The following is a 13609-nucleotide window of genomic DNA, read 5'->3' on the forward strand; positions in this document are numbered from 1 at the left end:
CAGAGATCTTCCGCAGAGCCTCGAGACTAGGGTGGAAGCTTAGGTCGGGGCGGCTTAGAACCCCGCACCTTTCCTGCCTCCACCCGCAATGGCCGACGTTCTCACCCCATCCCCCAGCGGAGGCCCATAACTGGTCCATTACTGGTCGCTTAAGGGGCCTCATCCCACAGCTTCTGACAACCAGGTAGCTAACAGACGGGTAGAGCATCCTCAATGGACGGGCTTCCACTGAACTATTGGTACCTGTGTGCTGGAGGATCTGTCATGTTTTCACATCCCCCTGTGTGGGACAGTCTAAGGCTTCACCCATTTAGGACAGACATGAGGAGGAGATTCTTCCCACAGAGCAGAGTGACTCTGTAAAATTCATGACCACAGCAGGGGGGGCATCGAGACTGGGTCATTAGGAACCCTTAAGGCTGAGATTGGCCGATTTTTAATCAGCAGGAGAATCAAGGATTATAGGGAAAAGGCAGGAAAGTGGTGTTGAGGTTTATCGATGGGCTGAACGGTCTACTTTTGCGCCGAGGCAATTGGTTTTATGGGACCTGTGTGTCTCCCTGCCTTTCGGGGAGGTGTGTTTTTATTGCCATGTGGTTTTCTTTTTAGGGAGACCAATACGCTCAGCAATGGTGCCAATCACCTTTGCTGTAAACGATGGAGGTGAGCGGGCACTGGAGGAGAAGGGTGCGCCCACCTCAGCAGAGGGAGCCCTGTCATCCACACGGGGAAGACAATATACTTTCGAAGCAGACCGTACGTAAAAGGAGTGCCTCTCTATTCAGGAACTGAAGGTCGTTCTCGTTGGGCCTTCTATTCAGGCTTTTTGGTTAACACTGGAATGTTTGCAGGAGTGAGTCACACTGACACCTTTCTATTCTTCCCAGAAGAGGGTTGACTGTGGCCATCCCCAGAAGGCCAAAACCAGTAAAAATGGCAGAGACACACCGGTCTAATGCATCTCGTACGCTGTGGAATGGAGTCCCAGCGGAATGAACGATCAGCCATGAACGGTGACGCAGGCCAAATAGCCTCGTCCTGCTCCTGCTCTCCGCGCTCCTATGTTAAGAGAGCCTCCTAAAGCAGGAGAGGCAGGGAGGTACAAAGATTTAGGCGGCAAATTCCAGAGGCAAGCTATAGGCCCGGCCACCGAAAAGGGCGGGGCGATTAAAATGGGGGCAAGAGGCCAGGATTGGAGGAGTGCCGCGAGCTTGGAGGTTCCAGCACTCTCCTTCCAGTCGCCCCGGCGAACCAGAACCCAGGGCTTACCTCTCTTAACTTAAACGTCACCCACTCTTTGATCCTGACAGCCTTCTCCTCAATCACCTTCGCCTCCTGTGCTCTCAACTGGTTCTGAGGGAAAGAGGGATTGTAAATCAGCCGTCAGCGGGAATTCATTTCCACACTTTGCGTGAAGCTGCAAAACTGGATAAAACTCAAATTAATGAGATTACACCAGGTCCTGGCAGGTTTGAAAGTAGGCAAGTGTGCTCTCGGCCCTCTGAGGGAAAATAAATAACAGTATTTTCACACAATGAGAATTAGACATTCATTTCTGTCCAAAATTAGATGAGATTTTCAAACACCAACCAGTGTCCATTTGACCTATGACCTGGAAGTAGGCCAGGAACAATGTCTCCCTAGGCCTGTCAGCCCACTGTTCTCGAATATTCTGTCAGGAAAACTATTTCAAATGTCACAAAGCCAGACGGCTCCAATTCGAATATTGTTAAATGCAAAGTTAAACAGTAACCTATTTAAAATGGATGGATGATTGTTAATCAAATTGCCACCCACAGTATGGGTACCCTGTTTGTCATGCGTCAGCCATGACTCAGTGGGTCACATGCTGAACTCCAAGCCCAAAGCCTTGCTTTAGAGACTCAAATGTGGAATTTAGGCTGTAATTTCAGTGCGCCGAAGCACCCGGCACACAGCTTTGGTCTTAGTACCTCAGGAAAGACATTATAGCCACAGAGGGAGTGCGACAAAACATTGGGGTGGCACAGCGGCTCAGTGGTTAGCACTGCTGTCTCACAGTGCCAGGGACCCAGGTTCAATTCCATACTCGAGTGACTGTCTGTGTGCAGTCTGCACGTTCTCCCCGTGTCTGTGCGGGTTTCCTCCGGGTGCTCTGGTTTCCTCCCACAGTCCAAAGATGTGCAGGGTAGGTGGATTGGCCATGCTAATTTGCCCCATAGTGTCCAGGGATGCTTAGGTTAGGTTGGTTAGGCATGGGGAAATCAGGGGTAGGGGAATGGGTCTGGGTGGGATGCTCCTCAGAGGGGTAGTGTGGACTTGTTGGGCTGAATGGCCTGTTTCCACACTGTAGGGATTCTATGATCGAAAAGTGCACAAAACCTGAGACACACAGGTGGGATAGAGAGACTGGCCAGACTGGCCCAACTGGCCCTGGGTTCTCTAGAATTTCAAATCGGGGGAACTAAAACTAACAAAATTCTTAAAGAGGCAAGACAGGGGTGATGTTTCCCTGAGTTGGGGAATCTAAACCAAATGGGTACACTTTAAAAATAAGTGTGGTGCCGTTTTGGGTACAAAGATTTAGAAGAATGAGGGGGAAATCTTACAGAAACATATAAAATTACGAAGGAATTAGATAAGATAGAAGCAGGGAAGCTGTTTCCACTGGCGGGTCAAACTGGAACCAGGGGACATAGCCCCAAAAAAAAGAGGGAGCAGATTTCGGACTTAACTGAGGAGGAACCTCTTCACCCAAAGGGATGTGAATCTGTGGAATTCCCTGCCCAGTGAAGCAGCTGAGGCTTCCTCTTTGAATGTTTTGAAGGCAAAGGTAGACTTTTGAACAGTAAGGGAGTTAAAAGTTATGGTGAACGGGCGGGGAAGTGGAGCCGAGTCCACGATGAGCTCAGTCATGATCTTAATGAATGGTGGAGCAGGCTCGAGGGGCCAGATGGCCCACTCCTGCTGCTGGTTCTCATGTTCTTAGAGGTGATGAAATTTATTTATTCAGAAGGTGGTGCACCTTTGGAATCCGAAGGTTCAATGGAAGCTAAGTTTTTCAAGTCTATTTAAAGCAGAGATGGTCAGAGTCCTGAATTCCAATGGTTATTAAAGCGTTATGGTGTTAGTGTGGGTAAAAGGCATTGATGTAATCAATCATTAAATGGAGGAGAAGGCTTGATGGGCTGAATGGCCTACTCCTCTTCCAGATATTTGAGTTTGAAATCTTCCTTTTCAATCCAGACGAACAATTTGCTACACAGTTCTTAAACCTGCAGCCCCCGCCACCTTCAGAGACAGGAGTAGGGGATGCACAGGAACACTACCCCAAATCCCACTCCACATCCTGACTTCCACTGCTCCCTCGCCCTCACTGGGTTACAAATCCTGGACCTCCCCTCCCAAACAGGATGTACCCGACATGCTGCCTAGCGAAAATCTGAGCTTTCGGAGACAGCCTACAATCCTTATCGTCAATATAAATGCAGGAAGGGCCATTTTTAAACAAAAAAATCAAGACTTTTCAAGGTCTCGCCTGATTTTCAGGCGACCTAGGGACTTATAACAGCGCTTGTGAGCTGTGGTTTTTGGACAGAAACAGTTTTGCTGAGGCACCTGTTTGTCTAACTGTTGCTCCAGCTTCTGAATCGCGTCGTCCTTTTCCTGCAGCGTATTGGTGAGTTCCTGGTACTTCTTGAACAAACTGTTCTCTGATTCGCTGGTCTGGATGTTGGCTGCTTTCAATTTCTCCTGCATTGCCTGCACCTGAAGGGCAGAGAGCAAAGATAAAAGCCATTTGTATAGGAAACATCCTGTGTGGGCATAAGTTGTTGTTATTTGAACAAACAGTGTTAGGCAGAGCTAGGGATGGAAAGGTTATGCTCTGGCCTTATAGCCATTTGTGATAGTCTACTCATGGCCTCTAATACAGTGTGATGGTGCAAGCAATCCTTAGTGTGATTGGTAGCTTCTCTTCCCAAGCACGACGAACCTTCTACATTTGTACTGCAAGCAGCGAGTGGTTGCCAGTCTCAGTCCAGTGAGTGGTACATCACTCCTGAAGGGTAGCCCTTGGCGACACAAAGCAGCGCGAGCCGGTCAGCGGACGTAAAGATCCCACAAACCGCAGTAAGGTGATGGCCACATAACAGCTCGAGGGAAGGTAGGTCGGACCCGGACCCTGCAGGGCTCCCCGTGCTGTCCACCCCCCTGCAAAATGGACCATTCCACTGAGATCCCTTCTGTCAACTGTAACAGACCCTTTCGTCCAACCAGTCCACACCGACTGTGTTACCAATCTAAACTAATCCTAATCTGCCTGCTCCTGGCCCATATCCCTCCAGACCTTTATTGCACTTTATTTGCACTTATCCAAATGTCTTTTAAACATTGTATCTGCATCCACCACTTCCTCTGGCAGTCCCTTCCACACACAAACCACTCTCTTTGTAAATAAGTTGTCCCTCGTGTACTTTTTAAATCTTTCTCCTCGCACCTCAAAAATTTGCCCCCTAGCTTTGATCTCAACCCCCCCGAGGGAAAAGACCTTTACTACTTCCCTAATGCCCTTCGTGGTTTTATAAATTTCTGTAAGGAACCTCCTACGCTCCAGGGGGAAAAAAAACGTCCCAGCCCATCCAGCCCCTACTTATAACTCAAACCCTCCATTCCCGATCACATCCTGGTAAATCTTTTCCAAGCCCTCTCCAGTTTAGTCGCATCATTCCTGTAACAGAACTGCACACGGTACTCCAGAACAGGCCCCACCACCATCCTGTACAAACTCAACATGACGCCACCCCAAACCCCTACACTCAAAGGTCTGAGGAATAATGGAGAGCATGCTAAAAGCCTTCTTAACCACCCTGTCGGCCTGTGACGCAAGTTTCAAACAATTATGTACCTGAAACCCTAGGCCTCCTTGTTCTCCGACACTGCAAAGGACACGGGCTCAACTTTTTTTAAAACACAGTTCGTGTGCGGAAGGAACTGCCAGAGAAAGTGGTAGATGGAAGCGCAGTTACAACATTTTAAAACACATTTGGATGAATGCATGAATTGAAAAGGTCTGGAGGGCTTTGGGCCAAGCGCAGGCAAGTGGGGCTGGTTTAGTTTGGGAATTATGGTCGGTGTGGCCTATTTGGGCCGAAGGGTCTGTTTCCAGGCTGTACGTATGAGTCTGTGACCCTTCCCAGGGCCATAACATTAATTGTACAAGTCCTGTCCTTGTTTGTTTTACCACCGGTGGCCTGGTGGGAGATGATATTTGCTCATCCCAGCGACTGAATTACCTTCAACATAAAGACCAAAGGGGAAGGCCAGAAGGGAGGGCAAGGGGTTAACCATCTCTCGGCTCTGTTGGAGACGTAAACAGAGGCTGAGAATTTACAGCCAGGGCCATTGCGGTTAAAGAGCTCTGCATCAGGGCTATTCTTTATATCATCCTCCATTGTACACCTTCTTAACCCAATCAGTCCTTGTTTGCTCTTCGATTTATATAAGCTTCCCCGTAAAAGTATCCAATTACTTACTTCGATTACCTTTATTTGAGCCTCGTATAAACTACCCTTTGGATAAAGGCTCCCATTCTGTGCAGGAACCGTTAGCGAAACTCATGTGAAAATGTTTCTCTTCCCCCAAATCTAGCCCCCACCACCTCCCCCCACCCCCTGGACACAAGCTAATCAATTTAAAAGGGCCTTGAGAGGTCACCAGTCAAAACTTCTCTTTCTCTTCCAGACAAAAGGGGACCTCAGTCAGTCCCCTCACCAGTTATCGGGCAAGGGACAGGGCTGGAGGAAACGGCTCAGGATGTGACCACCCAGGAGTTTGTTTGAAGTGGTGCCCCTGGTGTCGGCTGAACAAAGCAAGCGTCGGAGCGTAACCCGAAGCGACCTGTTCTCCGCGCGAGGTCACAGTCCAAAGCAGCTTCCACCATCCCCCCACCACCAACCCCCCGAACCACCGTTGAGGCGCAAAACAGAGAGAAAAAAAAACACAGGAACGGGCCAAATCCGTGTCTCAGGCGGCAAAAGATCAAGGTCTGCAGAGGCCCCTGGCTCGTTGTTGACATGGCACGAACTCGGGGAGACCGATGCCTGACAGAAGAGCCGGTTACTGATGGCTCAGAACACAAGAGTGTGGGAAAGCTAATCCACGTTTACTCCCCCCACCTTCCCCCTCCCTCTCCCGCCCTTAACCCTCCACCTTAATGTGTATCCTGCCTTAATGACGGGCCTCGGCTTCCTGGTAATTGAGAAAAAACTTCCACCTGGGTCCTTTTTGATGAGCCTGTCCATCTGGCCGGTTTCAGGCCTGAAGCCTTTGAAGCTCACCCAAAAAAAGAAGCGCCTCAGAAGCTGAAGCCTCAGCAGGCTGCACGTTTTTAACGCCCCCATACCCACCCCAACGCCCGCATCCCGCCACCCACCCCCCTCACCCCCACCGCATATCCCACCCCCACCCCACCCCCCAACTCTCCACCCACCCCCCCATCCCCAACACTAACCCTTTGCCTGGTTCTGCCATCCAGAGGCGGGGGGGGGGCCGCGGGCGCCAGGAAATGCGTCATTCCCCGCCGTCGCCCATTAGCCCATCGCACCCCCCCCACCTTGTTTTGGCACCAGCGCAGAGTTCCGCGTTTCTCGCCCGGAGAGGCGAGGGGGGCGCTCCAGGAGAAGCGGGGTTGTTGAGGGAGATCAAATCCCGAACCCGCCCTCTGTTTTAAACGCACTGCCGGGCACCTCGGGAGCGGCCCGCCCAAGTGTGTCTGAGGCGCGTGTTGGTGACGAGTCAGCGTGCCAGGCGGCTGGGGGGGGGGGGGGGGGGGGGGGGTGTGGCAGGGTGCCAGGTAAATGAGGGAGTGCGTGGGGTAGGTGGCACAGGGGTCTGGGAGGGTGCTGTGGCGCTGAGTGTAATCGTTGGGTCTTGCATGTTAGTTTGTGGGGGGGGGGGGCCATCAGAGGCATTGCCAGGGATCTGGGAAGCCTAAGATGTTGGGTTGGCGTGGTGTTGCAAGATCAAGTTGATAGTTGAGACTTAGGTCTTTAAGTGTCTCACATTTCCTGGGCAGTTATTGATGAAAGTGGAAGCCTCGATGATCCCTGATATAAAGGAGCATTTGTTTCCAGGTGTTCCACAAACAGGGGAGATTGACCATCAGAATCCTCAATTTGGCAGGCAATTGAATTGAACTGAATTAGCTTTATTGTCACATGCGGACAGTGGAAAGTTTACAAGCCACATTCTTAGGTATGAAGGGACATAGGGTACAGATTCTAGAGCACTAGTTCCATTTGGGTCAGCTGCATTTGGGATTCCACAAGACACTGACGTGCCCCTCCAGTCCGCAGTGCTCCAGTCACTGTCTGACCTTCGCACCATTAAGCCAGACGGGGAGGTAACGTTGAGCTGGTCGTTGCGGACCTGGAGAATCTGAATCAGGCAACCCCACCCAGCCGACGTTTTCGGCAGGCTCGCCCCCACCGAGCTCCAATAGGCGAGTACGGGTCAAAGCTACGTTAGCTTCCCAGCAGGGTCCGAATCAGGGAATCCAACTCTGATTCAACAACTTCCCAGACGTTCCATATCACATTTGGGGAAGCAGGGCTAATTTCACCTTTCGGCTTAATTTCGTTATTTCCAATCACTCAGAGAGAACTGTTCGAAAAATTAACATACACCATCATGACTTGGAACTACCCCACCATTCCTTCAGTGTCACTAGGCAAAATCCTGGAATTCCCTCCGGAACAGCATTGTGGGCCTACCTGTAACTAAGGATTATAACTAAGTCCTCTCTATTGAAGATAGTGCTGTACGTTGGTGACAGATTAATCACAGCACAACTAAAGAAGCTGTGCCTAGCTACCTTTGTACTTACAATGGTGTTGCAAGTGGGGGCTTATAAATTTTTCATTCTACTCATTTGAGTACATGTGGCAATAAAGCTAATTAAATTCAACCGACAGCACATGGGCTGCAGTGGTTCAGCTCACCACCACCTTCTCAAGGGCAATTAGGAATGTGCAATAAAATGCTGGCCACTTGACAAAGACAACTTGTGCAGGTACGGTGCCTTTAATATGGGAAAACATCCCAAGACGCACAAGAGAGCGATTCTCAGAGATGACCAATTGGTCTCAAAACAATGGGCAGAATTTCCATGCATCCTCTGCCCTTGTCCTTCCAGGCAGATGTTGCTGTGGGTTTGGAAGGAGCTTTGTCTCAGCTGCGTAAGGAGCTTTGGAGAATCTCTGCAGTACATCTTGTAGATGGTACACACTGCTGCTACAGAGCGTTGGTGGCAGAGGGAGTGAATGCTTGTGGATGTGGTGCCAATGAAGCAGGCTGCTTTGTCCTGGATGGTGTCAAGCTTCTCGAGTGTTATTGGAGCTGCACCCGAGCAAGTGGGTCGTGAGAATCAGATGAGTTCCTGGTGGGAAGTGCTGATGAGGGGAATGGAATTATTGAGTCTGCAGGAGGCAAATTTCAAATTCATCTGATGGAGAATGGAAGGGGAAGGGGCAGTCCCGTCTCATTCAAAAAAAAGAACTTCTGCTTCGGGCCCCTGTTCCCACCCCCGACTTCAGGGCTGTCCCCAGGTGCGATCACTGATGTGAGCCAGTTAACTACGAAGCTAAAGACCCAACTCGCCAGAGGTTTAATCATTCATCAGTTGCTGGGGGAGACATGGGAACCATTTCAGCGTTAAAGCCGGCGTGCACCTCGGCAACCACACGAGGCTGCCCAATTGTCAATCCTCACTTCAACTCACACCGATACCTTCGCTGACAACACCATCAGTAGCAACATCAACACAAACGTTGCACTGATATGCAGCTAAATGTTGCACAGTCTTTCCCAGGAATGCTACCAGCCAAATATTGACACTGAAGACTCAGTCGCAAGCTGGAGGAGATTACATAGGGAGGGGTTTAAACATGACAACAAATATCTATAAATGCCTGGAGAGGGAGATGGTGGGAGTTGATGGGTTAACAGGATGTTGCATGAGTCAAGATCTGAGCGACATCTTGGTGTCATTGAGGAACAGAAGGGGACCAGTCTGTTCGTCAAGTCCATGCTAATGCCTGTACGGCAAAACAGTTAGTCCCATTCCCCAGTTTTTAATCCCTCATGGAGTTTGTTGAGTGTGTGTTCCCTTGGTAGCAGGCAATGGCTGGAACTCATCACCTGAGCCCTTCATAAAGTAGACCCAGGTGGAGGCGGACTGGGGGGGGGGGGGGGGGGGTGGAGGGGGGGAGTTCACCTCTGCTGACTGTCTGTCCCCTTTCCATGGTTACATCCGTGCCCAGGTGTCACTGGAGAAGGATCAGACAGTATCTCTCAATACTTTTTGAGGGAGGTAGGCACCGTAGGGGATTCAGTGGTGTATTTCCCGCTCCAATTCCATTCTGACTTAATCCCTACCCTGTCTCCCTACCACTCCAAACCACCCCCCGCAACTTCACCTTTGATGGTTGGCATTGACCCTAACAGGACTTTGCATGTAAACTTTTAATTGGGGATTCACTGGTGGTGGTTAATATTTAAAAACAGAACAAAAGAAAAAGTCGCAGTGATTTGACAGTGGGAAGGCCACTCAATAGTACTTCCTGATATAATGAAAATAAACCAGAGCTAGAGGGGCTGTTGTGGTGCAATGGTAGTGTTCTTGCCTCTGAGCCAGGAGGCCTGGGTTCAAAGTCCTACCTGCTCCAGGGGTGTGTAATAACACCTCTGAACAGAGTGATTTGAAAATATCTAAAAACAAAGAGAACCAGGTCACTCAGAGGGAGCACACCGTGTCCATCAATATTCTTGATGACTTCAGTGGGCACTGTGTGCATTATTCCACCTCCAGCTCCATTTCAATCTCACCCTCTCCCTATCACTCCCTCACTTTTGATGCATTGCCCTTAATAGGCTTTGCAAATATCCATTTGGCTACACAGGTATTTTACTGGAAGTGGTTAATAGTTAAAAACAAAAAGGCAGTCACAGGCAGGAAAGCTATGCAGCTGTGTGTGATAACACTTCTGGACACAGAAAGATTCGAAAAAAAGCACACCTGGGTCTGCAGAACTGTCTATCCCAGGCTTCAACCAGCCTATGTGTGCCACAAGTAGAGGCTCTATTGTTGGCGTTCAGCAAATAAACCATTTTGCTTTCAGGTTGGGTTTCCCCGAGTTATTGCAGTGCAGAGCATTGCTAAGAAGCATCAACTGAGTTAGAAATCAGAGAGTTAAGGTAGGAGTTATACTTCACTGGGGTTGAGTATCCATAAAGAATATTGCTGGGAAAAAGGCAGAACTTTTCTTAATGCTGTTTACAATGAAACATTTCCTATATATATATATATATATAACTTTGCTTTTGCTGTTGATAATAAAGTTATGCTCTTTTGTTGAAATTACATGGGCAGCCTCTTGTAAATATTTTCGATGAATGATAACCATGAAAACCAAATTGCAAAAATAAAACTTACGATCTATCTAGCTGGGTTTTATTTTGGAGTCAGTTTACCATTGGCTGGGATTAGTCATTCACTGAAATGATGGTTTCTACATCCCGATCTACCCAAGTGACCTGTCATCGCCTTGCGATTTAATCATTCATCCACTGTCCTGTGTAACTGAAACATAAATCTTCCTGCTTTATTCAATTCCAGGAACAATTCCAGTCTACTAGCGTCCCTGATTACTTGTTGCAGCTGCAGACTAACAACTTAGGATTCGTGCACGAGGAAACCCATATCCCCCTGCACCTTAGGGCTCTGCAATCTCTCACCCTTTAGATACCTTGAAATTCTTTGCCAAAATGCACAATTTCACATTTTCCCACATTGTCGCAGATGTTTGCGCACACACTGATTCATGTCACTTTGTGGTCTCCTTGTGTCCTCTTCACTACTTACTTTCCTATCTGTCTTCTCTCATCAGAAAATTTAGCTCCCATACTATCAGTTCCCACAAATAACCTTCAATTACATAAATTATATAAAAAAGGATCCCTGTGGAACATCACTTGTTACATCTTGCCAAAAAGAAATTGACCCATTCATACTTGTTCTATTTCCTGCTCTATACATGTTACTATATTATCCCCAAGACCATGAGGTTTTACGTGTCATAATTACCTCTGATGTGGCGCCTCATTAATACCTTCAGCAAATCTAGGTACAGTAGATCTACCAGTTCCCCCTTTATCCACAGCACAGATGACCTCAAAGAACTCCAGGAAACTGGTTAAATATGCTTTCGCTTTCACAAAACCATATGAACTCAGTTCTGACGAAGGGTCACCGGACCTGAAACGTTAACCCCTATGTTTTCTTTCTTCACAAGTGCTGCCAGACCTGCTGAGATTTTCCAGCAATTTTTCTGTTTTTGCACCTTATTGACTCTTTCTGATTCCCTTCAACTTTTATTTTTAAGTGTCCTGCTTTAATAATAAGAGGTTCTCACATCTCTCTTAGGACAGATGCGAAGCTAATGGACTTTATTTACAGAAAGGGAGGCAGAAAGCAGGAGCTGTGCTGATGGTGATTTCCCTGAATCCGGAGGGCTTTTGAAAATTAATCCCGTGCAGCAACTATCCCACTAGCAACTTCTTTTCAGAGCCTAAGGTAGGTTCTAATGCAATCTGGAGACTTGTCAGCTCATGACTCCAGTCTGGTCAGTAACTTTACCAGAATTGTAATGTTTTGTTAAGTTCCTCTCTCCTTTTTGATTTACACCCATTTCTTGGATGTTACTTCTTTCGGCTACGCTGAAGACTGTCACAACATACCCACTCAATTCATCTGCCAGCTCCTTATTTCCCTATTAGCTTGTATTAATTCCACAGGCCTGTATTAATTCTGCATGACCAACACTAACTTTGTGGACTCTTCTTTTTTAAAATCTACAGAAACTCTTACTGTTTTAACATGTCTAGCTAATTTTTTCCTCCCCTTCTCATATTCCAATTTTTCCTCCTTGTTCATTTTTTAGATCGTCTTTGCTTTTTTTAAAAAAAGAATTCTGAGGCCGCCATTCATCTTTGTGTAATTATATTTTTTAGTTTGATACTATCTTTAACTTTCTTTAACCACGGAGGGTGGATACCCCCCCCTTGGAATTCAAATTGCTTGTTGGAATGTATCCATGTCATGTATTCAGAAATATCCCATTAAAAGGTATGCCACAGCATCTTTGCCAGTCCCATCCCTTGATCTAATTTTCCACATCACTTTACCAAGCCCTGGCAACATGCCCAGATTTAAGTTTAAAATACTAGCCTTCCATCCCCCAAAAATTCAACTATATTACCATCACTGCTCCCTTCAGCAAGTGGTCATACAGAGGGCATCCAGGGAAGGGTCACAGAATCCCTACTGTGTGGAAGCAGGCCATTCGGCCCATCAACTCCACTCCAACCCTCTGAAGAGCATCCCGCCTCTTATCCCTGTAGTTCCCATGGCTAATCCACTTCGCCTGCACACTGTGAGTAATTTAGCACGGCTCATCCACCTAACCTGCACATGTTTTGGACCAGGGAGGAAACTGGAGCACCCGGCAGTAACAGGGAGAATGTGCAAACTCCACACGGACAGACAGTCGCCCGAGGGTGGAATCGAACCTCAAGGTCTCTGGCGCTATGAGGCAGCGGTGCCAACCACTGAGCTGAATACATGAATCACAAACTTAGTGTGCAGGAACAGCAAATGATTAGGAAGGCAAAGTGAATGTTTCATTTGTTGTGAGGAGGCTGAATCTAAAGGTTGTGAATGTTTTGTTACAGGGCTTTTGTGAGGGCATATCTGGAATACTACACACTGTTTATTTCAAAAGGACATAATTGCTTAGATGTAGGTCAGCGAAAAGTTCACCTCTGCCATTTCTGGGATCTTACAAAGAAAGGTCAGGCAGGTTGGGCCTATACCCAAGGCGATCGGAGCAGGCAGGTTTGAGAGTTGATCTAATTGAAACATACAAGATCTTGTGGGGACACAACAGGGTGGATGTTTCTACTTGTGCGTGTGTGCTGGTGGTGGTTCGGGGTTAGAATGAGGGAACACCTTTTAAGAATAAGACGTCTCCTGTTTCAAACAAGGATGAGGAAAATCGTTTTCTGTCAGCGGGTTGTTAAACACTGTCTTCTCCAATAAAACAACAGTACAGGCCGGTTGGGTCAGTGGATTCATTCGAGGCTGAGTAGAGAGCTTTCTGATTGAACTCCTTCGCCTATCAGACAGAAAAGTGGGTCTGCAGTCAAATCAGCCGTGATCTTACTGAACCCAAAATGGCCTCTCTCCTGGCTCCCAACTCCGACATTTCAACAAACGCTCAAAGGTAGAAGTGTAGAGTCTTCTACTGGCTTCTGTTACCCCTCTCCCTCCTGATGGTCTTCTCCCGGCCCAGAGACAAGATGGCCTCCAGTGGCCTGGCGTAGCTGAGAGAGATAACAAGGTGTAGAGCTGGATGAACACGGCAGGCCAAGCAGCATCAGAGGAGCAACAAGGGTCTAGGCCCAAAACGTCAGCTTTCCTGCTCCTCTGATGCTGCTTGGCCTGCCCTGTTCATCCAGCTCTACACCTTGTCATCTCTTGGTGAACCCGTGTCAGTTTTTCCGACAATTGACA

The 13609-nt window shown here is 48.0% G+C and overlaps 1 protein-coding gene across 4 annotated transcripts in view; it reads right to left on the bottom strand.

The window, feature by feature from the left end:
* plekhh1 (pleckstrin homology domain containing, family H (with MyTH4 domain) member 1) overlaps window positions 1-13609 on the bottom strand; it is a 138988-nt gene that overhangs the window by 75677 nt on the left and 49702 nt on the right. For all 4 annotated transcript variants that reach the window (XM_048538191.2, XM_048538194.2, XM_048538195.2 and 1 more), the window contains 2 exons: window positions 3598-3747; window positions 1270-1353 (listed from right to left, as the gene is read on the bottom strand). In XM_048538191.2, coding sequence (XP_048394148.1) covers window positions 1270-1353; window positions 3598-3747 — 234 coding nt within the window. The remainder of the gene's footprint in view (window positions 1-1269; window positions 1354-3597; window positions 3748-13609) is intronic.

The sequence above is a fragment of the Stegostoma tigrinum genome, chromosome 10, assembly GCF_030684315.1.
Source record: "Stegostoma tigrinum isolate sSteTig4 chromosome 10, sSteTig4.hap1, whole genome shotgun sequence".
NCBI classification, from domain to species: Eukaryota; Metazoa; Chordata; class Chondrichthyes; order Orectolobiformes; family Stegostomatidae; genus Stegostoma; species Stegostoma tigrinum.